Genomic DNA, 24,700 nt, shown 5'->3' on the forward strand with positions numbered 1-24,700 from the left:
TACACTGGCCCATCAAACACTCACAGGGCAGTTACAACATGGGATAGCTACAGAGCAAAGCTCTCTCTTCACTGCCCCATCAAACAATCCCAGGGCAGGTGCAGCACGGGTTAGATGCAAAAAAAAAGATCCTTCCAACACTGTCCCTTCAAATGCTCCCGTGGCAAGTACAGCACGGGTTAGATACAGATTAAAGCTCCCTCTACACTGTCCCATCAAACAGGGAAGGTACAGCACCGGTTTGATTGAGAAAAGCTCCCTTTATACCTTCCCATCAATTACTCTATGGGCAGGTGCAGCACAGTTTAGATGCAGAATAAAACGTGCTTTCCAATTACCATCAAACACTCCCAGGGCAAGTACAGCATGGTTTAGGTACAGAGTAATGCTTCTAGATATGGTGTAAAGGTCCCTCTACCCTGGTCCCAGTGCAGGTACAGCATGGATTAAACATTTTATGGGCAGGTACTACACGGATTACAAACGGAGTAAAGCTCCCTCTGCTCTGTCCTATCAAACATTCCCAGGCAGATACAGTAAGAATTAGATACAAAGTGAAGTTCCATCTACTGTCTTATTAAACACTCCCAGGATGAGACAGCTCGCATTAAATACAAAGCAAAGATCCCTCTACATTGTCCCAGCAAGCATTCCCAGGGCAGATACAGCAGGGGTTAGATACAGAGCAAAGTTCCCTCTGCACTGTCCCATCGAACATTCCCAGGGCAGATACAGCAAGAGCTAGATACAAAGTAAAGCTCCATCTACACTGTCCCATCAAACTCCAAGATTATGATTGTGGTATGTTCCTTACCCCTATAGCACCTTGATTATCCACTGTTGAGATATTTTGTGTCCTCTACCTTAAAGACTGATGCAAAATATTTGTTCAGAGTTTCTGCCATCTCCATGTTCCCCATTACTAATTCCCCGGTCTCGTCCTCTAAGGGACCAACATTTACTTTAACCACTCTTTTCCTTTTTATATAACTGTAGAAACACTTGCTATCTGTTTTTATATTTTGTGCTAGTTTACTTTCATAGTCTATCTTCCCTTTCTTAATCATTTTTTGTCATTCTTTGCTGGCTTTTAAAAGCTTCCCAATCTTCTATCCTCCCAGTAGTTTTGGCCAATTTGTATGCTCTTGTTTTTAATTGGATATCATCCTTTATTTCTTTAGTTAGCCACGGATGGTTATCTTTTCTTTTACACCCTTTCCTCCTCACTGGAATATATTTTTCTTGAGAGTTGTGAAATATTTGCTTAAATGTACGCCACTATTCATCAACCGTCCTACACTTTAATCTATTTTCCACATTAGCCAACATCGACCCTCATATCTTTGTAGTTACCTTTATTTAAACTTAGTACACTGGTTTGAGATCTAACTTTCTCGCTCTCCATCTGAATTTGAAATTGAACCATGCTATGATCACTCATTCCAAGAGGATCCTTCACTAGGAGATTGTTTATTAATCCTGTCTCATTACACAGGACCAGATCTAAGATAGCCAGCATTTCAGAGGAGGAGCGGGAGAGGAAACCAGTGATTGTAGAATTAAACCCAGCCGGAGTCAGCACCATCGGGAGAGGGAGAGGAACTCTGTCAGATTCAGCTCATTCAGGGGAGTAGAGGGAGGGGAACCAGTGAGTGTAGAACTGAACCCAGCCAGAATTGATGGTGAAAACTGGGAGTGGAGGAGAAACAGTCTGAAGACATGCGATGGATTTGGATTTCAGCAAAGCAGGAGTGACAATGTGTGGGACAGGGATTTACAGCTTTGGAAGAACAAGAGAGGAAAGAATGTTCCGTGGAAACTAGATGTGTCTGTTCTGAATTTCTGTCTTGTACTTACAGTGATGAGTTTTGTTATCTCTTTTACAGCGTATTAGAAGGGGAGATTTTCCGACGGGAAACACAAACCAAACATCGAGTCAAGATCTGACGGAGTCAATCGTTTCATGAGGACCTGAATATCATCAGCCTTTGAATGTGGAAGGAGAAATGTTTGTCTGTTTTGTCTGTGGGAAAAGATTTCAAACATCAATGTGACTGGAAAAGCACCGAGACACACACACCCAAGTGAGAGTGTTCCAGTGCACTGACTGTGGAAAGAGCTTTGACCAGTTACGCAGCCTGAAAAAACATCGCACCATTCACAGTGGGGAGAAACTAAACGTGTTGTGTGTGTGGGCGAGGTTTAAATTGATCGTCCAATCATGGAGAGTCACAAGGATACCCACACCCTGGAGAAACCATGGGAATGTGGTGACTGTGGGAAGGTATTCAGATCACCATCTGAGCTGGAAATTCATCGACGCAGTCACACTGGGGAAAGGCCGTTCATCTGCTCTGAGTGTGGGAAGGGATTCACTCGGTCGTCTTACCTGCTGACACACCAGCGATTTCACACTGGGGAGAGGCCGTTCACTTGCTCTGAGTGTGGGAAGGGATTCATTACGTCATCCCAGCTTGTAGCTCACCAGCGAGTTCACACTGGGGAGAGACCGTTCACCTGCTCTGAGTGTGGGAAGCGATTCAATCAGTCATCCAACCTGCTGAAACACCAGCGAGTTCACACTGGGGAGGCCATTCACCTGCTCTGAATGTGGGGAACGATTCACTCGATCATCCACCCTGCTGATATACCAGCGAGTTCACACTGGGGAGAGGCCGTTCACCTGCTCTGAGTGTGGGAAGGGATTCACTCAGTCATCCACCCTGCTGAGACACCAGCGAGTTCACAAATGACTGCAGGGGTTGGAATCTGCTGTTATTGCTGCTGTTAATCACATCCTGACTGAACCATGTCCATTATGACAGTTGTGGTTTGTTTTTGCTGATGTTAATTTCCCTATAACTGGGCTGGACCTTAATATTCTGGATATATTGCTGATTGTCTTCTCAGGGCTGCAGTGTCCATTTCAGAAACGTCGTGTGTTACCTTTCCCCTTAATTCAGCAACTCTCAACAGAAATTTAGTTTGCAATAAAATTATGAACTTTTAGTTTAATCCTAAATCGATCTTTGGTACAAAATCTACAATAGCGTGTGAAAATTTCCACTGAATAAAGTCTGCAATTAGAAAGAGCTTGCTGACAATTCTTACTGACTTGCACATTACATACGTGGCCCCTCCATTATCCACCAGAAAGAAGCGGAATGGGAATTGTTGGGAAATCAGTGTCCCCAAATGTTGCCCCTCCCGTCAGGTGTAGCAATCCCCTCGGTACGGGAATGGAGACAAGTCTAGACCAAAACTGTGCACAGTACTCCAAGTGTGGTCTTACCAACGCCCTGTACAGTTGTAGCAGGACTTCCCTACTTTTACACTCCATCCCCCTTGCAATAAAGGCCAGCATTCCATTTATCCTCCTGATTACTTACTGTACTTGCATTATAACTTTTTGAGTTTCATGTACAAGAACCCCCACATCCCTATGTACTACAGCATTTTGTAATTGTCCCCATTTAAATAATAATTTACTTTTTTATTTTTCCTACCAAAGGGGGTAACCTGACATTTTACCAAATTATAGTCCATCTGCCAGATTTTTGCCCACTCACGGAGCCTATCTATATCCCTTTGTAGATTCTTTGCGTCCCCCTCACAACTTACTTTCCCACCTATCTTTGTATCATCAGCAAATTTGGATGCATTACACTCGGTCCCTTCATCCAAGTCATTAATATAAATTCTAAATAGTTGAGGTCCCAGCACTGATCCCTGTGGCACCCCACATGTTACAGTTTACCAACCTGAGAATGACCCATTTATCCCGACTTTCTGTTAGTTAGCCAATCCTCTATTCACGCTAATATATTCCCCCCAACCGCGTGAGCTCTTACCTTGTGCAGTAACCTTTTGTGTGGCACCTTATCGAATGCTTTCTGGAAATGCAAATATATGACAACAACTGGTTTCCCTTTATCTACTCTGCTTGTTACATCCCCAAATAACTCCAGCAAATTTGTAAAACATGATTTCCCTTTCATAAAACTATGCTGACTCTGCTTAACTGCATTATGATTTTCCAAATGCCCTGCCACTACTTCCTTAATGATGGACTCCAGTATTTTCCCAATGACAGATGTTAGACTACCTGCTCTATACTTTCCTGCCTTCTGAATCCCTCCTTTCTTGGATAAGGGTGTTACATTTGCAGTTTTACAGTCCGCTGGGACCTCTCCAGAATTCAGGGAATTTTGGTAGATCACAACCAATGCAGCCACTATATCTGCAGCCACTTCTTTTAAGCCCCTAGGATGCATGCCATGAAGTCCAGGGGACTTGTCTATCTTTCGTCCCATTAGTTTGCTTAGTACCTTATCTATAGTGATAGTGACTGTTTTAAGTTATTCCGCCCCCCCCCCACGCCACCGCAATAGCGGCTTGATTATCAACTGTTGGGATGTTTTTAATTTTCTCTACCGTAAAGACAGATACAAAATATTTGTTCAAAATCTCTGCCATTTCCAAGTTCCCCATTATTAATTCTCCAGTCTCATCTTCTACGGGATCAACGTTTACTTTAGCTACTTGTTTCCTTTTTATATACCTGTAGAAGCTCTTACTGTCTGTTTTTATATTTCTTGCTAGTTTACTCTCATATATCTTCTCTGTCTTTATCATTTTTTTTTGGCGTCCTTTGCTGGTTTCTCAAAATTTCCCAATTCTCTGGCCTTCCACTGTCCTTCACAACATTGTATGCCTTTTTTTTTCAATTTGATACCACCCTTTACTTCATTAGTTAGCCAGGGATGGTTCATCCTTCTCTTAGCATCTTTAGTTCTCACTTGAATAAATCTTTGCTGAGAGTTATGAAATATCTCCTTAAATGTTTGCCACTGCGTTTCTACAGTCTTACCCTTTAACATATTTTCCCAGTCCACTTGGTGTCGGTGATAAGCATTGGTTTATATCACATGTGAGGAGATTGGTGTCAGTGACTGTGGAGTTGGTTCAACCTTCTTTGACCTGACCAAGGCCTTTGACACTGTCAACTGTGAGGGATTATGGAGTATACTCTTCAAATTTGGCTGTCCTCAAAAAATTTGTCACCATCTCCTCTGCTTGCTTCATGATAACATGCAAGCCGTGATCCTGACCAATGGATCCACCACAGACCCAATTCATGTACGAACCAGGGTGAAGCAAGGCTGCGTCATTGCACCGACGCTCTTCTCGACCTTCCTTGCTGCAATGCCACTTCTCACCATCAGTAAGCTTCCCCCTGGAGTGGAGATAATCTATAGAACTAACGGGAAACTGTTCAACCTCCATTGCCTTCAGACCAGATCTAAGGTCATGCCATCCTCTGTCATTGAATTACAATATGCAGATGATGCTTGCGTCTGCGCTCACTCATAGAACGAACTCCAAATCATCGTCAACACGATCACTGTAGCGTCTGAGAGCATAGGCCTTACACTAAACAAAGTTGCTATATCAACCTGACCCCTGTCACACAGCACTGCCCCTGCCCCCGATTATCAAAATCCATGATTTGGCAACATGGACCATTTTTCATACTTCGGGAGCGTACTGTCAACAAGGGCGGATATCGATGATGAGGTCCATCACCACCTTCAGTGTGCCAGCACAGCCTTTGGTCACCTAAGGGATAGAGTGTTTGAAGACCAGAACCTTAAAACTGGCACAAATCTCATGGTCTACAAAGCAGTAGTGATACCTGCCCTCAGACATGCTTCTCAGAAATGGACTATGTACAGCAGGCACATCAATGCACTGGAGAAGTACCATCAACGCTGCCTCTGGAAGATCCTGCAAATCCATTGACAGGAAAGGCGCACCAACATCTGTTCTCGCCCAGGCCAACATCCTCAGCATTGAAGCATTGACCACACTCGATCAGCTACGATGGATGGGCCACATTGTCTATGCCTGATATGAGACTCCCAAAGCAAGTGCTCTGCTCGGAGCTTCGACACGGCAAGCGAGCCCCAGGGGGGTAGAGGAAACGCTTCAAGGACACCCTCAAGGCCTCCTTGAAGAAGCTCAACATCTCCACTGACACCTGGGAATCCCTGGCACAAGATGGCTGAAAATGGGAGAGAATAATCCATGAGGGCGTTGAACATTTCGAGTCTCTTCACCTGGAGTAAGCAGAGACCAAGCGCATAAGGCGGAAGGAGCAAACAACAACCCAAGCACTTCAATAAACCGGCACTTCAACCAACGTACTTTCAACCACCATCTGACCAACCTGCGACAGAGACTGTAGCTCCCGCATTGGACTTAACAGACATCTGAGACCTCATTTTTAATGTGGAAGCAAGTCATCCTCAACTCCGAGGGACTGCTTTTTATGATGATGATTGGTTTATATCAGACAGGAGGGGATTGGTGTCAGTGACTGTGGGGTTAGTTTATATCAAACAGGAGGAGATTGGTGTCAGTGACTGTGGGGTGGGTTTATATCACACAAGAGGAGATTGGTGTCAGTGACTGTGGGATGGGTTTATATCAGACAGGAGGAGATTGATGTCACGGACTGTGGGGTTAGTTTATATCAGACAGGAGGAGATTGGTGTCAGTGACTGTGGGGTGGGTTTATATCAGACAGGAGGAGATTGGTGTCTGACTGTGGGGTCAGTTTATATCAGACAGGAGAAGATCGGTGTCTGACTGTGGGGTTGGTTTATATCAGACAGGAGGAGATTGGTGTCAGTGACTGTGGGGTTGGTTTATATCAGACAGGAGGAGATTGGTGTCAGTGACTGTGGGGTTGGTTTATATCAGACAGGAGGAGATTGGTGTCAGTGACTGTGGGGTTGGTTTATATCAGACAGGAGGAGATTGGTGTCAGTGACTGTGGGGTTGGTCTATATCAGACCTGAGGAGATTGGTGTCATGGAATCATAGCAGTTTACAACACAAAAAAAGGCCATTTGACCCGTCGTGTCTGTGCGGCCAATAAAGAGCTATCCAGCCCAATCCCACTTTTCAGCTCTTGGTCCATAGCCCTGTAGGTTACGGCACTTCAAGTGCATATCCAAGTACTTTGGTAAATGCGATGAGGGTTTCTGTCTCTACTACTCTTTCAGGCAGTAAGTTCCAGACTCTGGAGGTTATGCGAGGACTGTGTAAAACACTAGTTAGTCCACAGGTAGAATACTCTCACAGTTCTGGTCACCACATTACAGGAACGATGTGATTGCACTGGAGAGGGTACAGAGGAGATTTATGAAGATGTTACCTGGACTGAAGAATTTGAGCTATGAAGAAAGTTTGGATGGGCTGGTGTTGTTTTCTTTGAAATAGAGGTGGCTGAGGGTAGACTTAATTGTGTACATAATTATGAGGGTCCCAGATGGAGTGGATAGGAAGGACATACGAACATAAGGCAAACAAATATAAGCAGGAGTAGGCCATCTGGCTCCTCGAGCCCGCTCCACCATTCAATAAGAATTGATCTGATCCTGGCCTTAACTCCACTTCCCTGCCCGCTCCCTATAACCCTTCACTCCCTTATCATTCAAAAATCTGTCCATCTCCACCTTAAATATATTCAATGACCCAGCCTCCACAGCTCGCTGGGGTAGAGAATTCGAAAGATTCACGACCCTCCGAGAGTGAAATTCTTCTCCATTTCTATTTAAAATGGGCGACCCCTTATTCTGAAACTATGCCTCCTAGTTCTAGATTTCCCCATGAGGGGAAACATCCTTTCTGAATCAACCCTGTCAAGCCCACTCAGAATCTTACACGTTTCAATAAGATCACCTCTCATTCTTCTAAACTCCAATGAGTATAGGCCCAACCTGCTCAACCTATCTTCACATGACAACCCCTTCTTCTCCGAAATCAACCTCGTGAACCTTCTCTGAACTGACCTATTTCCCTTTGCAGAGAGGTCAATAACCAGGGGCACAGATTTAAATTAATTGGTCGAAGGTTTAGAGCGGAGTTGAGGAGAAACTTTTCAAACAGAGTGTGGTGGAGGTCTGGAACTCACAGCCTGAAAGGGTGGTAGATGCAGGAACCCTCACAACATTTGAAACATACTTATATATGCACTGGAAGTGTCATAACCTACAAGGCTGTGGAGCAAGAGCTGGAAAGTGGGATTAGGCTGGATAGCTCTTTCTCGACCGGCACAAACACAGTGGGCCGAAAGGTCTCCTTTTGTGCCGTAAATGTCTATGATTCTGTGGTAGTTGTGTTGTAGGGCACTTTAAAAGGCAGTGGCACCTGCTGAATATATGTATGTATGTTTAAAATGGTAAGCAGATATAAAATGGCTGTCAGGGGGGGCTTCGCAAAGCATGATGGGAACTCAGTTGGCCAAGTTAACTAAATTGCTGACTGAGTGCTGACCCTGCAGTGTCTGGTATCAGGAATGTCTTGAATCAACAACTTGAGACAAGATACCATAACAGAACACTGCAGTATCTCGTACGGAATGTCCTAAAATCAATGACTCCAGATAGGGTGCCTAGCAACCATGTTGAGATAAGAAAACTAGGCACCGGCAGAACCCACGAGCAACAGAGATAAGGGGGCCTGGAGAACATCACAAGGACATGAATCAGCCCCAGCTGACATGAACTGAGCATGCAGCCCCCTGATGTACCGGGATTAATACTATTGGCTCAAAGAAACCTATATGTAATCTATAATCATTATGATTGAATTGTGTCCAGCCGATGTGGGCTGAGTAACTGGAATAAACTGTTGTAAAACATATAAATAGCGATGAATTTCTTTGTTCGGCGGAGTGGAGTGCCTGGAGTTGGACCAGAGGCTCTCTCCCCACTGGCGTAATAAAGGCCGTTTTGGCATTGGAACCGACCCCGAGTGTTGAGTGATTCTTCTAGGAAAACATTTGCGCTAACAGTGGTGTAGTCGGCAGGATCCGAAGTCGCTGGATGTCCTTGGTGTAACCGGGTGAGTACAGTTTAAAAAAAAATTATAAAGGGTGTTGAAGGTGAACGCTGGTTGATCAACACGAGGAGACGGTCTAATATCTCAAATGCCTAGCCTGAGCCTGAATTAAGAGGACTTCATCCCACGTGACGGCCAGAAATTAAGTAGGCATAGGGAACACACTTATACCGTGGGATCATGATACCGAGCGACATCTCCCGGACCCAGTAGTGTGATTTGAAAATATACCCCGGAGACCAGGCGGTGCACAGCGACCAACGGAAACCAAACCTGTGAACAGAGTCGACCAACAGACAAAACGGTGGTAGGTAGTCGTTAAGGAGGTGTAGAGCACTGCGGGAATTGCTTAAATGCATTTTAAGAATTGTATAAGTTTGTGTAATAGCGGACTTGTGACCTGACAGTAGCCAGGAGATGATCTACTACAAGTCACACTAGGTAGAAAGCGAACCTCTGAGAGTAGATTCCTAACGGTTCTAGTCCTACCCAGGAATGGCGAATAAAGCAAATAACCTCAAGTGGGGACTGGAAGGGTCCCTTACCCGCCACCTGGCGGAAAAACAAAAGAAACTAATTGAGAGAATGATTAAATGAGAATGGAACCCCCAGGACCTGCCAGCAAATCAGCAGTAATGGTGGGAGAAGGAAAGGAAAGATAAAGATGAAAAAGCTGTGGTCTTGATACTTCGAGCCCATGTAAAATTAACAGAGGAAGTTAATCAATATGTAAGAAATAAAAAAAAAACCTGATAGTGATTATCTTAAATGAAGCACGGATCCAAGAATAGAGCCAGCCAAACAATAAACTTTGTTGAATGAAAAGAGACTTTTGTGAATGTCTGTCTAGGAATGAGATAAAGAATGGAGAAGGGAAGCTGTAATGCCTTTTTAAAAAATAAACCTGTGTGGGTGTCTCGAGGCTGCAGGCTGGGGAAGTACACTCCCATTTTCCTTTGTGTTAAACCTTGACGTGAAAGCTTCTAGCTCAGTAAAGAAATTTTTAAATAACAGATTGGCAGTACAATATTTGAATTGGGATTTTGAGATATTTCAGGTGATTCTCATTGATAAATATTTCGGTTGTATTGGAAAATCTTGGGTTTGGAAGCCTTTTTAATAAAAGTACACATACTGTGTCAGAAGCTGGAGCTTAAAAAAGATGTAATTTATGAGATATAGTGCCACAAAATTGAAGTTACAGAGCAAAAGATTAGAGTTTTTGATCAGCTTCTAAAACAGAAGTTAGGCACAAAAAAAAAACAGTATTACCATATTTGACATTTTGTAATTCAACAATAAATACAAATTCTACAAAAAGGGAGCAGAAATTAGGATGGGAACAGTGAAGAGTTAATTTTGTTGTGAAGGTTTCAAGTACCACTGGTTAAGAAAAGGCAAAACAAAATGCGATACATTTAAAACAAAAAGTTAAATTTGATCTCTTTTTAAAAAAAATGGTGGAAAAAGACATAACTTACTAAATACTAGTTGATATTGGCTGTGAAAAAGATATTGGTTTAATTGGGAAAAGAAAAAAAAATTGGAGGAGGTAAAAGACACTCTACATTGATAATGATTTTAAATTACGAGAAAGTTTCACTGCAGTTTGAAAGATTTCCAAAATGGACATTGTTTATAAAGAAAAGTCCCGAAGAGTCTAAACAAGCAGGAGGGTTTTGAAAATAACGAGGAGAAAAGATCTAAGGTATGCAAACTCAGCACAGAAAGAAAAAAAACTGGGAATTAGAAAATCTTACTGAATTTTAAAATTAGATTTCAGCAAATAAAATAGCTATTAAAAATGTGTGGTCTCATTTTAAATCAATTAAAAAAAAATCTTTGGCAAGTACTTGAATTAGAAGTTAAGGAAAAGATTGGAGTTTAATCTAAAATGCTATCTTTCCCGATGAGAAGAGTTTTATTATGACCACTTTACTAATGATTTCTGCTGTTTTAACAGATTCCTAATTTCTAAGCAAGTTTTGAAGGCACAAAAATGTGGATGATTATGCGAAATCACGTAATGACATCAGGCCTTCTTACAAACCTGTAAAGGAGTTAACCCTTTTCATTGACAGCTGTTTTACACGGGACCTTAGGAATTTGAATTTCTTAATAAAATAAATAAAGACTCATGTGACAGATAGAGAAAATGGTGGGGTAGTCAGAATAAAAATAAAACAAATTAGCTGGTCAAGAGTTAAAAGGTAAGATAAATAGACTGGAAGAGATTTTAAAAAACGGGACCAGACGGATAGTGCAGTGCGCAGTCATAGCACCATCGCCTATGGCAATAGAGCCAATGTAGCCCACGGTGTGTACGTGTAGTCCACAAACCCAACCTAACAGTAAAGCAGACTGGGATGTTTGGAGGAAGAGTGGTGGCATTGGTGTTGATTGGAGTTTGGATAATATTTAGATGGGCCATCATGCAGGCTCGAGCACAACATGCTCAAATACAAAATCGACGGCAGCCCAGACTGGGACATGACGTGATAGAGATGGTACGACTATAAAGAATATGGATAACCTAACCCTTGCTTCCGATTCCACAGAGTGACCGCGACACAAGTAGACCAGAACCTAACACCTGGTGATGACCAGGCTATCTGTTTAAAATTTGTGGATAAAACACTCACCAAGATGCAACAAGACCTGGGTGTCATGGTACATCAGTCATTGAAGGTTGGCATGCAGGTACAACAGGCGGTTAAGAAAGAAAATGGCATGTTGGCCTTCAAAGCGAGGGGATTTGAGTACAGGGGCAGGGAGGTGTTGCTACAGTTGTACAGGGCCTTGGCGAGGCCACACCTGGAGTATTGTGTACAGTTTTGGTCTCCTAACTTGAGGAAGGACATTCTTGCTATTAGGAAGTGCAGCGAAGGTTCACAGACTGATTCCCGGGATGGCGGAACTGACATATCAAGAAAGACTGGATCAACTGGGCTTGTATTCACTGGAGTTCAGAAGAATGAGAGGGGATCTCATAGAAACGTTTAAAATGCTGATGGATTTAGACAGGTTAGATGCAGGAAGAATGTTCCCAATGTTGGGGAAATCCAGAACCAGGGGTCACAGTCTAAGGATAAGGGGTAAGCCATTTAGGACCGAGATGAGGAGAAACCTCTTCACTCAGAGAGCGGTGAACCTGTGGAATTCTCAACCACAGAAAGTTGTTGAGGCCAATTACCTAAATATATTCAAAAAGGAGTTAGATGTAGTCCTTACTACTCGGGGGATCAAGGGGTATGGTGAGAAAGCAGGAATGGGGTATTGAAGATGCATGTTCAGCCATGAACTCATTGAATGGCGGTGCAGTCTCGAAGGGCCGAATGGCCTACTCCTGCACCTATTTTCTATCTTTCTATGTAAGATGAGACCACAGTGGCGACTTCGACTCTGGGGACTCATGATACTGGGAACCTTAAGGCCCACGCAGGCACTGGATAATATAGACAGATTATGAGAGATACAGCTCATGGAGGAAAGACACAACTGCATGAACTATGGGTTTTGTATACTTTTACTGACGGAATATGCATTTCAGCAGCCAAGGATTGGAGCAAGGACAGAACTTATTTTAATGCATGGCTGCAATTGAATCCGGGTAAGAATAGAGTATGCGTGCAATGCTCCACGGGTACAAGGAGCAGTTGCATTAGACGAAGAGAGGCCGGGGGACCTCTTTTGGAATAATTTGCGCGCCTCCTGCCCAGCCACAACCGTTAGTCACCCACAAAAAAGGGGTGGGGCTGTGTGGATACTATGAGGAGGTAGAGGCTGCCGCAATATCGTTGTATGTATGCTTCTCACCCCCTCCGACACCGCGCCCCATAAGAACCACCACACTGTTGGAATCAATGACGGAATCAATTATTAAGGATGTCATAGCAGCGCATTTGGAAAGAGATGACAGGATAGGTCCAAGTCAGCATGGATTTGTGAAAGGGAAATCATGCCTGACAAATCTTCTGGAATTTTTTGAGGATGTTTCCAGTCGAGTGGACAAGGGAGAACCAGTTGATGTGGTGTATTTGGACTTTCAGAAGGCTTTCGACAAGGTCCCACACAAGAGATTAATGTGCAACGTTAAAGCACATGGGATTGGCGGTAGTGTGCTGACGTGGATTGAGAACTGGTTGGCAGACATGAAGCAAAGAGTAGGAGTAAATGGGTACTTTTCAGAATGGCAGACAGTGACTAGTGGGGTACCGCAAGGTTCTGTGCTGGGGCCCCAGATGTTTACATTGTCCATTAATGATTTGGACGAGGGGATTAAATGTAGTATCTCCAAATTTGTGGATGACACTAAGTTGGGTGGCAGTGTGAGCTGCGAGGAGGATGCTATGAGGCTGCAGAGTGACTTGGATAGGTTAGGTGAGTGGGCAAATGCATGGCAGATGAAGTATAATGTGGATAAATGTGAGGTTATCCACTTTGGTGGTAAAAACAGAGAGACAGACTATTATCTGAATGGTGACAGATTAGGAAAAGGGGAGGTGCAACGAGACCTGGGTGTCATGGTACATCAGTCATTGAAGGTTGGCATTCAGGTTCAGCAGGCGGTTAAGAAAGCAAATGGCATGTTGGCCTTCATAGCGAGGTAATTTGAGTACAGGGGCAGGGAGGTGTTACTACAGTTGTACAGGGCCTTGGTGAGGCCACACCTGGAGTACTGTGTACAGTTTTGGTCTCCTAACTTGAGGAAGGACATTCTTGCTATTGAGGGAGTCCAGCGAAGATTCACCAGACTGATTCCCGGGATGGCGGGACTGACATATCAAGAAAAATTAGATCAACTGGGCTTGTATTCACTGGAGTTCAGAAGAATGAGAGGGGATCTCATAGAAACGTTTAAAATTCTGATGGGTTTAGACAGGTTAGATGCAGGAAGAATGTTCCCAATGTTGGGGAAGTCCAGAACCAGGGGTCACAGTCTAAGGATAAGGGGTAAGCCATTTAGGACCGAGATGAGGAGAAACTTCTTCACCCAGAGAGTGTTGAACCGGTGGAATTCTCTACCACAGAAAGTTGTTGAGGCCAATTCACTAAATATATTCTAAGAGGAGTTAGATGAAGTCCTTACTACTAGGTGGATCAAGGGGTATGGCGAGAAAGCAGGAAGCGGGTACTGAAGTTGCATGTTCAGCCATGAACTCATTGAATGGCGGTGCAGGTTCGAAGGGCCGAATGGCCTACTCCTGCACCTATTTTCTGTGTTTCTATGTTTCTGCCCATGGAATTGCCATGCCCAACAATTACCAGGGGACCAGAAAATGGGATCGTACTGTCCAATGAGTGCGAACTATTGTATGATAATGTAAAGCATGAAATTGTGCCTGTCCTGATCAATATCTCAGGTATACAGATACCGGAATATTGTACAGAGCAGGCAAGAAAAATGTATAATGTATTAAGTAAAGTTGTAATGCAGCAGGCTGCCGATGCCATGGGTGCCAGTAGATTCCGAGGACAGGAGCCAGTTCATAGGACTAAGAGGGGAATAGTTAATGATGTCGCTACCGGTTTTAATACAGGAACCTCCGTAGCAAACTCATTGGACAAACAAAGGCTAAATGAAAGGGTGGAACAGTTTAGAGGGGTGATGAAGGGACTATTAGAACGGGTAGAGCAGAATCAGGAAGATCAAGCTGAACTAGGGAAAGAGAGTGCCGAAATCCAATTGGATGGCATCTCGGTCCTGGAAGCTCACGCAAAAACCATCAATCACCTTACTGACAGAGAGAGAGAAGATACCGGAAAACTTAGACAGGGGCAACTCTGTCACGCTTATGGCCTGCGGATGATGTGACAGATACAGTACAACTTCGACCAGATCCAAAGGGGTGAGGTGCCCGATTGGATAGACAGCTCGCATTTGGCTCAGTTGGTCAGTCAGAGGGGGACATTGGACAACTGTACTCTGAAGGGACTGACCAGAGTATACCCAGCGATCTCAGATTGCCAAATGGGTAAGAAACCTCGAATAGGAATAGTTCTGATGATCCCTATAGCCACACCAGATTCGGGACCATTTCCCCTGTACCAGCTAGAGAATATCGGGGTAATACAGGAAAACGCCTCCCTCTGTTACTATTTGACAACAACCTCCGCCATTTGCCGAAATGACACACTCACCGGGATTTCCCTATCGGGATGCAAGCAAGGGGGGGGGAGATTACAGTGTATCCTCACCCGGTGGACCGAGGGGAACTAGACGTGTGCAGGTTTAACCGAACCGACGGGTGCATATTAGAAATAGTGCCCGCACATGCGCACTTCACTAGGGCAGGCTATGGAGGAAAGGGACGGTACTGCATCTCTACCACAGAATGTTCATACCAGTATAATGACCTACAGTGCCCGATCCCACAGCCAAGCATTTGATTTACACCACTATGACCTGTCACGATTAGGCAAGCCCACATCACCCAGGTTAGACGTTGAAATACCGAAACTATTAATGTGACCGACCAACTCCATGATCACTTGCAGGATTGTGACAAGCCAGATCAGGTCCCCATCCCACATCAAGCTGAGGTATTAAGGGAACTGAGGTTCAGAGTGGGCCAATCCATAAAGCTCTACCACCAATTGCAAACTAAAATCAAAGTACTGTAAGAGGATATAGACATAGACTTACAAGACCAGAATTGGTGGAGGAAGGTTTGGGACTGGGGAATGAATGTCAACATTGACCCCTGGATTCGAATAACTTCACGCATACTAGTCGGAGTACAACTGGTCCTAGCAATAACATGGGGCGTCATGGCCTGTCAATCATGTAAGCACCACGCACGCCGAAGAAGGACCCAAGCCAGGTCCCAGGAAATTAAAAACGCCTGTCTGACAGAGGGGCACGAGGATTTGACCTTTATTAATTTGATCTAAGCAATCAGAGCTCTCAAAACCACGTGACTGGCCAGCATGTTGAGACAGGGAGTACCGGGCGGTGCATAATTACCTATCAAAAGGGGTGGGTAGTATACGTTAACAAATGTTGTCGGTTAAAGGGGACTAGGATTAGTCCCTTACCGAAAGGGGGGATTGTTGTAGGGCGCTTTCAAAGACAGTGGCACCTGCTGAATATATGTATGTATGTTTAAAATGATAGCCAGATATAAAATGGCTGCCGGGGGTAGGGGGGGGGGGATTCGCAAAGCATGATGGGAACTCAGTTAGCCAGGTTAGCTAAATTGCTGACTGAGTGCTGACCCTGCAGTGCCTGGTATCAGGAATGTCTTGAATCAATAACTTGAGACACGATACCATAACAAAACACTGCAGTACCTAGTATGGAATGTCCTTAAATCAATGACTCCAGATGGGGTGCCTAGCAACCATGTTGAGATAAGAAAACTAGGCACCGGCAGAACCCACGAGCAACAGAGATAAGGGGGCCTGGAGAACATCACAAGGACATGAATCAGCCCCAGCTGACATGAACTGAGCATGCAGCCCCCTGATGTACCGGGATTAATACTATTGGCTCAAAGAAACCTATATGTAATCTATAATCATTATGATTGGATTGTGTCCAGCCGATGTGGGCTGAGTATCTGGAATAAACTGTTGTAAAACATAAATATCGATGAATGTCTTTGGTCGGCAGAGTGGAGTGCCTGGAATTGGACCAGAGGCTCTCTCCCCGCCGGCGTAATAAAGGCCGTTTTGGCATTGGAACCGATCCCGAGTGTCGAGTGATTCTTCCAGGAAAACATTCACGCTAACACAGCTGCACCGATCTAGTGCACAGATGTACCGCAATGTGGGCAGTCCCGTGCTGCCCCTGGGCCCCGGTCCCAAACTCATGCCTCCCCTGGGCCCCGATCTCATACCTCTACAATCTATCACAGTTTCTTTACCCCTCTCGCCACTCCTGCTGTATCTGCCCACACTCCAATCAGCGACATGGACCTTGCTGATGTCACTCTTCGTTGACGTTGCCCTCCTGCACCAGCTCGGACTGTACCTTGTAGTGGCCTCCACGCTGCTCCCTGGACCACACGCCGCTCCTTTTATGGTGCCAACCTGCTGCTGAGGGTTTATTGCAAGTCGGGGCCTCCACGCTTCTCCCTGGGCCGCACGCCATTCAAGTTATTGCCCCGACTCTGAAGTAGTTTCTTGACAGGTCGCAATTTCCACATTTTCGCGCTTGCGCTTCGCACATGAAAACCTTGTATGCATCTGTAACGGGCGCGCAAGTTACGGCCCATTATGTTTGGGTACAGTATATGATATGAGCAATTTCAGATAAGGCATGTGGTAAGTGCATCATACTTTGGAGGAAAAGGTTTACTGTGGACATCTGTTCCCCCAAATGTCCCACCACTGGGGCTTTGCACATCTATTGTAGTCTAATTTATAGAGACTGATTGCTATGATTAGTGAACAACCCAATTATGGTTGTATCCTGCGACGACCAGGATGATAGACGGTAAAATAGATGGAATGTTGTCTTTTTCATCTTGCCATTTCTAAGCTCCAATGTAAACACTGTGAATGACAGGACTAAAATAAATTGTGTTACTAGAACTGAACTGTTCTGTGTTGCCATATTATTACCACAGGTAAACCAAACTCTGCCAGCGGAACTGAGCCATATTCAATGACCAGCAATGTGGTACAGTCATGTTACCATAACTTTGTTATAGAACGCATCTGCACTTTGAATCTGTTACTAGAACTATTAACGCTTTGTTACCAGAACTGAACATAAATGTTACCGGAAGTAGCCACATTTTGTTACGAACGGAACTGCACTCACTCAATTATAAAGGTCACACTTCTGTGAAATAAATGAGAAATGAGAAACATTCTCTTAACAAAACTGAACCAAACTGTTACTGAAAGTAGCCACACTTTGTTACCAGAACTGAACCGCACTCAGCTATACAGGTCATACTTCGGTGAAATAAATTTCTTCAGGTCTAAATACATGTCTCGCCGGTGTTATTATCGGAAATACACAACTCAAACGCATTTGGATCTGTATAGTTCCTCGGACAGACTTTTGACTTCTGAATTATTTCAGCGAGCAGCAGGCCACTGGGTAAGCAATTATTGCAGAATAATTATCTTCTCAACCGAGAATGCAAATAATTCCAAACCAATATGTGGACACGGACGAGGAAATCCACGAAGAATGATCCTTAGGATTTGGGATTACTGTATTGAATCCTGTTCTTGGCTCACGGTGCAAGGTTTTGCAACACGTAATCTGTTGAAGAGCCAGAGGTAAAATTTCTGACCTATGTAACGGAATATACACCGAGCTATTCGAAATTGAGACAGGAAGAACACTCATCAAAATGCACTCATTGATTGAGGCCAAACTTGTAATTTATAACTCCATAGTTTTTAGGAGGCAGGGGTTGAGTGATAGATATAAACATTACCACAGTATTCAGGATATGAGACCAGTAAATTAGTACTTAGAAAAAATGGGACGAATCTTGAGTCCAAGATACAGCATAGGAGAAGAGTGTGCCGGCTGAAGCATGAGGGCCACAATAAGGGAAGGAAGTGAATAGCAGATACAACAGTCAGGTGGATGTGAGAGAACTGACTCCACGGGATGTCCTAGTTAGCTGGGAGAAGCTGCTTCAGTTCCGCTGGAAGATTTATTAATCATAGCTTCTCCTGGCAACCCAGAGTGAGAAATCTCATTGTGTTATTATCTCAAGGGAGGCACTTTCCAAAGTTCTACCGCTGGTCAGTTTTAGTTCAGTTCCTGTTCAGTGACGCATTGACAGAGATACATCTCATAGAGCTGTGCCTGCAACAACGAAAGGAAAGTTTCCGTTTTAATAAAGGAAATTTAAGAATTAATAATATCAAACATTGGAATATTTCTTGAAGTTAATTGTCGCGAGCTAGACATGCACATATAGAAGGTAAATACTTGGCCAATAAAAGGCAAATGTTAAATGTAGATATAGAGAATAAGATATGTAGACTTTTATAATCGGAGAGAGAACAGGAAGAAAGGGAAAATTCACCTTTTTCTCAACCACAACACATTGGACATAGTCACAGTTTGCCTTTAGTTTCTTTTTCTCCTTCCTCGATAGAGTAGTTTTGGTGCTGAAAAATGGAGGCAGAAATTCAGCACAATCCAGGATACCATGTGCATGAGCAGTTTCCTGCCTCCTCAGTCACAATCTAGCATTATTTAACATCTGGAAAACTGTACCTGCAGAAATCATCCTCTATGATTAAATGCCTACACCTCTACTGATGATTATCTCTCTCTCTCTCTCTCATGCTCGCTGCATCTCTCTTCTCTCTATCTCTAGTTTACTCTCTCTCTCTATTTTCCCTGATGCTCGCTTGGTCTCCTCATTCTCTTTTTCTGTATCTCATTCTTCTCTCTCTCACTACTTCGTTATATATCTGTCCCCATTTCGCCTATATTTCTCTGTAAGCCCCCTCTCTCTATTTCCAGTGTCCCTGACTATTATGTGTGCAGGAAGTGTATCCAGCTGCAGCTCCTGACAGACCGCATTGCGGCACTGGAGCTGCGCATGGGTTCACTCTGAAAAATCCGCGATGCTGAGGATGTCATGAATAGCACATTGAGTGAGTTGGTCAGACCACAGGTAAAGGTTACATAGGCAGATAGGGAATGGGTGACCATCAGGAAGAACAGTGGAAGGAAGGTAGTGCAGGGGTCCCCTGCGGTCATCTCCCTCCAAAACAGATATATCACCTAGGGTACTGTTGAGGAAGATGGCTCATCAGGGGAGGGCAGCAGCAGCCATGTTCATGGCACCATGGGTGGCTCTGGTGCGCAGGAGAGCAGGACAGCTATAGTGGTAGGGGATAGAAATGTAGGGGAAGAGATAGGCGTTTCTGCAGCCGCTAACGAGACTCCAGGATGGTATGTTGCCTCCCGAGTGCAAGGGTCAAGGATGTCTCGGAGTGTCTGCAGGGCATTCTGGAGGGTGAGGGTGAACAGTCAGTTGTCGTGGTGCATATAGCTATCAATGATATAGGTAAAACACGGGATGAGGTCCTACAAGCTGAATTTAGGGAGCTAGGAGTTAAATTAAAAAGTAGGACCACGAAGGTAGTAATCTCATGATTGCTACCAGTGCCACGTGCTAGTCAGACTAGAAATAACAGGATAGTTAGGATGAATACGTGGCTTGAGGAATGGTGCAAGAGGGATGGATTCAAATTCCTGGGACATTGGAATTGGTTCTGGGGGAGGTGGGACCAGTACAAATGAGACAGTCTGCACCTGGGCAGGGATGGAACCGATGTCCTAGGGGGAATGTTTGCTAGTGCTTTTGGGGAGGATTTGAACTAATAGGGCAGGGGGATGGGAACCTATGCAGGGAGACAGAGGGAAGTAAAATGGGGTCAGAAGCAAAAGTTTAAAGGAGAAAAGTAGAAGTGGAGGACAGAACAATCAAAGGCAAAAATCAAAAAGTGCCACATTACAACATAATTCTAAAATTATGTAATCCTCGAGTGTTAAAAAAAACAAGCCTGAAGGCTCTGTTGTCAATGCGAGGAGCATTCATAATAAGGTGAATGAATAAACTGCACAGATAGCTGTTAACCAATATGATGTAATTGAGATTATGGAGACATGGCTGCAGAGTGACCAAGGATGGCAACTCAACATCCAAGGGTATTCAATATTCAGGAAAGATAGACTGAAAAAAAAATAGGTGGGTAAGCACTGCTGGTTAAAGAGGAGATTAACGCAATAGTGAGGAAGGACATGAGCGTGGATGACATGGTATCTATATGGGTAGAGCTGTGGAACACCAAAGGGAAGAAAACGCTAGTGGAAGTTGTGTACAGACCAACAAACAGTCATAGTGAGGTTGGGGAAGGCATCAAACAGGAAATTAGGGATGCGTGCAATAAAGGTACAGCAGTTATCATGGGTGACTTTAATCTACATATAGATTGGGCTAAACAAGCTGGTAGCAATACGGTGGAGGATAATTTCCTGGAGTGTATAAGGGATGGTTTTCTAGACCAATATGTCGAGGAACCAAGTAGAGAGCTGCACATCCTAGACTGGGTGTTGTGCAATGAGAGAGGATTAATTAGCAATCTTGTCGTGCGAGGCCCCTTGGGGAAGAGTGACCATAATATGGTAGAATTCTTCATTAATATAGAGAGTGACACAGTTAATTCAGAGACTAGGGTCCTGATCTTAACGAAAGGTAACTTCGATGGTATGAGACGTGAATTGGCTAGGATAGACTGGCAAATGATACATAAAGAGTTGACGGTGGATAGGCAATGGCAGACATTTAAAGATCACATGGATGACTTCAACAATTGTACATCACTGTTCGTCGTAAAATAAAATGGGGAAGATGGCTCAACCGTGGCATACAAGGGAAATTAGGGATACTGTTAAATCCAAGGAAGAGGCATATAAAGTGGCAAAAAAGCGGCAAACCTGAGGACTGGGAGAAATTTAGAATTCAGCAGAGGAAGACAAAGAGTTTCATTAGGAGGGTGATAATAGAATATGAGAGTAAGCTTGCAGGGAACATAAAAACTGACTGTAAAAGCTTCAACAGATACGTGAAGAGAAAAAGATCAGCAAAGATAAATGTGGGTCCCTTGCAATCAGAATCAGGCGAATTTATAATGGGGAACAACGAAATGGCAAACCAACAGAACAAATACTTTGCTTCTGTCTTCACTAAGGAAAACACAACTAACCTTTCGGAAATATTAGGGGACTGAGGGTCTAGCATGAAGGAGGAACTAAAGGAAATCCTTATTAGTCAGCAAAATGTGTTAGGGAAATTCATGGGATTGAAGGCCGATAAATCCCCGGGCCTGATAGTCTGCATCCCAGAGTACTTAAGGAAGTGGCCCGAGAAATAGTGGATGCATGGTGGTCATTTTCCAACATTCTATAGACTCTGGATCAGATCCTATGGACTGGATGGTAGCTAATGTAACCGCACTTTTAAAAAAAAAGGGAGAGAGAAAACAGGGAATTATAGACCAGTCAGCCTGACATCGGTGCTGGGAAAAATGTCGGAATCAATTACTAAAGATGTAATAGCAGCGCATTTAAAAAGCAGTAACATGGTCGGTCCAAGTCAGCATGAATTTATGAAAGGGAAATCATGCTTGACAAATCTTCTAGAATTTTTTGAGGATGTAACTAGTAGAGTGGACAAGGGAGAGCCAGTTGGTGTGGTGTATTTAGACTTTCAAAAAGCTTTTGACAAGGTTCCACACAATAGATTAGTATGCAAAACTAAAGCACATGGTATTGGGGTAAGGTATTGACGTGGATAGAGAACTGGTTGGCAAACAGGAAACAAAGAGTAGGAATAAACAAGTCCTTTTCAAAATGGCAGGCAGTGACTAGTGGGGTACCACAAGGTTCAGTGCTGGGACCCCAGCTATTTACAATATACATTAATGATTTAGACGAATGAATTTAATGTAATATCTCCAAGTTTGCAGATGACACTAAGCTGGGTGGCAGTATGAGCTATGAGGAGGATGCTAAGAGGCTGCAGGGTGACTTGGACAGGTTAGGTAAGCGGGCAAATACATGGCAGATGAGGATATCCAGTTTGGTGTAAAAACAGGAAGGCAGATTATTATCTGTATGGTGACAGATTAGTAAAAGGGGAGGTGCAACGAGACCTGGGTGTCATGGTACATCCGTAATTGAAAGTTGGCATACAGGTACAGCAGGCGGAGGACGGCAAATAGCACGTTCCTTCAGAGCGAGAAGTGTTGAGTACAGGAGCAGGGAAGTCTTACTACAGTTGTACGGGGCCTTGGTGAGGTCACACCTTGAATAATGTGTATAGTTTTGGTCTCATAATCTGAGGAAGGACATTCTTGCTATTGAGGGAGTGCAGCGAAGTTTCAGCAGACTGATTCCCGGGATGACAAGACTGATATGAAGAAAGACTGGATCGACTAGGCTTTTATTCACTGGAATTTAGAAGAATGAGAGGAGATCTCATAGAAATATATAACATTCTGACGGGATTGGACAGGTTAGATGCAGGAAGAATGTTCCCTGATGTTGGGGAAGTCCAGAACCAGGGGTCACAGTCTAAGGATAAGGGATAAGCCATTTAGGACCGAGATGAGGAAAAACTTCTTCACTCAGAGAGTTGTGAGCATGTGAAATTCTCTACCAGAGAAAGTTGTTCAGACCAGTTCGTTACATATATTCAAAAGGGAGTTAGTTGTGGCCCTTATGGGCAAAGGGATCAAGGTGTATGGAGAAAAAGCACGAATGGGTTACTGAAGTGCATGATCAGCCATGATCCTATTGAATGGTGGTGCAGCCTCGAAGGGCCGAATGGCCTACTCCTTCTATTTTTCTATGTTTCTATTTCTGTCTAGCCTTTTTCTCTGTTTGTTCCCTTACATCTGGCTTTCTGTTTGTGGATGACTTTGTCTCTTTCTGACGTTACCTGTCTTTCCTCATATGTTACTACTTATCTCCCCATATCTGACTCTTTCCGTCTCCCACGACCTCTCCCTTTATCTCTCAATCCATCTGTTTTGGTTGCTCTGCATCTTCCTCTGTCAGAGAAACATTTACCTGGAGTAGCACTTTGAAATGCACATCGAAACGAACATGAATCCGATTAGCATAATCAGAGCCAGAAGGTAATTGTCTCCAGTTAACCAGTTCCAGGCTGTCGATACGCACCACTAGCCAGAAGAGAAGATGGACAACGTGACGCTTACAGGTAGAGTAAAACTCTCACGTTGCATTCTTTATAATTCACATTTGGGTTAGATACAGAGTAAAGCTCCCTCGACGCTGTCCCATCAAACACTCCCATGTCAGGTATTGCACGGGTCAGATAGAGAATAAAGCCCCCTCTTCGCTGTCCTATCAAACACTCCAGGACAGGTACAGCATGGATTAGATACAGAGAAAATCTCCCTCTACAATGTCACATCAAACACACCCAGGACAGGTACAGCATGGATTAGATACAGAATAAAGCTCCCTCTGCACTGTCACATCAAACACACCCAGGACAGATACAGCACGGTTTAGATATAGAGTAAGGCTCGCTCTTCGCTGTCTCTGACCTGGAAGTGTGTGATGGAATAGTGTAGAGGGAGCTTTACTCTGTATTTAACCCGATCTGTGCCTGACCTGGGAGTGTTTCCAGGTCGGTCATTGGAGTGAGAGCGGGAGCGGCGAGGTTGGGGTGAAGGAGTGGCAAGAGATCATGGAGCGACGAGATTGGGGCCCAGGAGAGGCGTGAGTTTGGTGCCAGAAGCGACGTGTGCCCAGGGGCAGCACGGACCACCCCACACTGCAATATGTGTGTGCATAAAGTCCGTGCAGCAGAGCTGGTCTCCAGTCGTCTTGGTCAATTCTTGCCAGTGGACCAAGACCAGCTCTGTCAAGCCCGTGTGGTGGCTGGCATGCAACTGTCAGCACACGTTAAAACTTCCATGCACAGGCATCTTCCACCCTTCAGGATGCAGTTCTGGACCTGGAATATTAGACCTTCATTGAAACATCTTGAACTTATCCCTTTTTGGCAAGGAAGAAAGTTATCCTTAATACGAGGAACTGCACATGATGATGATGAATTCACGTTTATGGTAAGAAGTTATCACGGTCCATGGCAGGTCAGGTTGAGATTATTTTGATAAAATCAAGCGCTGGCCCTTGTTACAAAACAAGGCCTTTTCATTCTTGAGAAATCTAGGGGAAAGCAGGCCTTCAGCATCTGAGAACAAGAAAACGTAAACAGACCAAGTGAAGCGGACATCCAAAAAATTGATTTCCAATCTT

The 24,700-nt window shown here is 44.1% G+C and overlaps 2 protein-coding genes and 1 pseudogene across 17 annotated transcripts in view; 1 reads left to right on the plus strand and 2 right to left on the minus strand.

Annotated features, from left to right (window-relative positions):
• The window catches only part of LOC139273652 (zinc finger protein 664-like), a 138,521-nt gene extending 135,435 nt beyond the window's left edge, over positions 1-3,086 (plus strand). For all 10 annotated transcript variants that reach the window (XM_070890684.1, XM_070890690.1, XM_070890686.1 and 7 more), the window contains one exon: positions 1,887-3,086. In XM_070890684.1, the coding sequence (XP_070746785.1) occupies positions 2,222-2,608 (387 nt within the window). In that variant the 5' untranslated portion in view covers positions 1,887-2,221 and the 3' untranslated portion in view covers positions 2,609-3,086. The remainder of the gene's footprint in view (positions 1-1,886) is intronic.
• LOC139274114 (zinc finger protein 585A-like) overlaps positions 1-24,700 on the minus strand; it is a 452,513-nt pseudogene that overhangs the window by 103,273 nt on the left and 324,540 nt on the right.
• The window catches only part of LOC139273619 (uncharacterized), a 41,246-nt gene continuing 34,306 nt past the window's right edge, over positions 17,761-24,700 (minus strand). For 3 of the 7 annotated variants that reach the window (XM_070890573.1, XM_070890575.1, XM_070890574.1), the window contains 3 exons: positions 23,480-23,592; positions 18,915-18,999; positions 17,761-18,691 (listed from right to left, as the gene is read on the minus strand). In XM_070890573.1, the coding sequence (XP_070746674.1) occupies positions 18,635-18,691; positions 18,915-18,999; positions 23,480-23,592 (255 nt within the window). In that variant the 3' untranslated portion in view covers positions 17,761-18,634. The remainder of the gene's footprint in view (positions 18,692-18,914; positions 19,000-23,479; positions 23,593-24,700) is intronic. The other 4 variants (XM_070890579.1, XM_070890578.1, XR_011595253.1 and 1 more) reach the window with 3 other exon arrangements.

This window comes from Pristiophorus japonicus, chromosome 9 (genome assembly GCF_044704955.1).
Source record: "Pristiophorus japonicus isolate sPriJap1 chromosome 9, sPriJap1.hap1, whole genome shotgun sequence".
Taxonomy (NCBI): Eukaryota; Metazoa; Chordata; class Chondrichthyes; family Pristiophoridae; genus Pristiophorus; species Pristiophorus japonicus.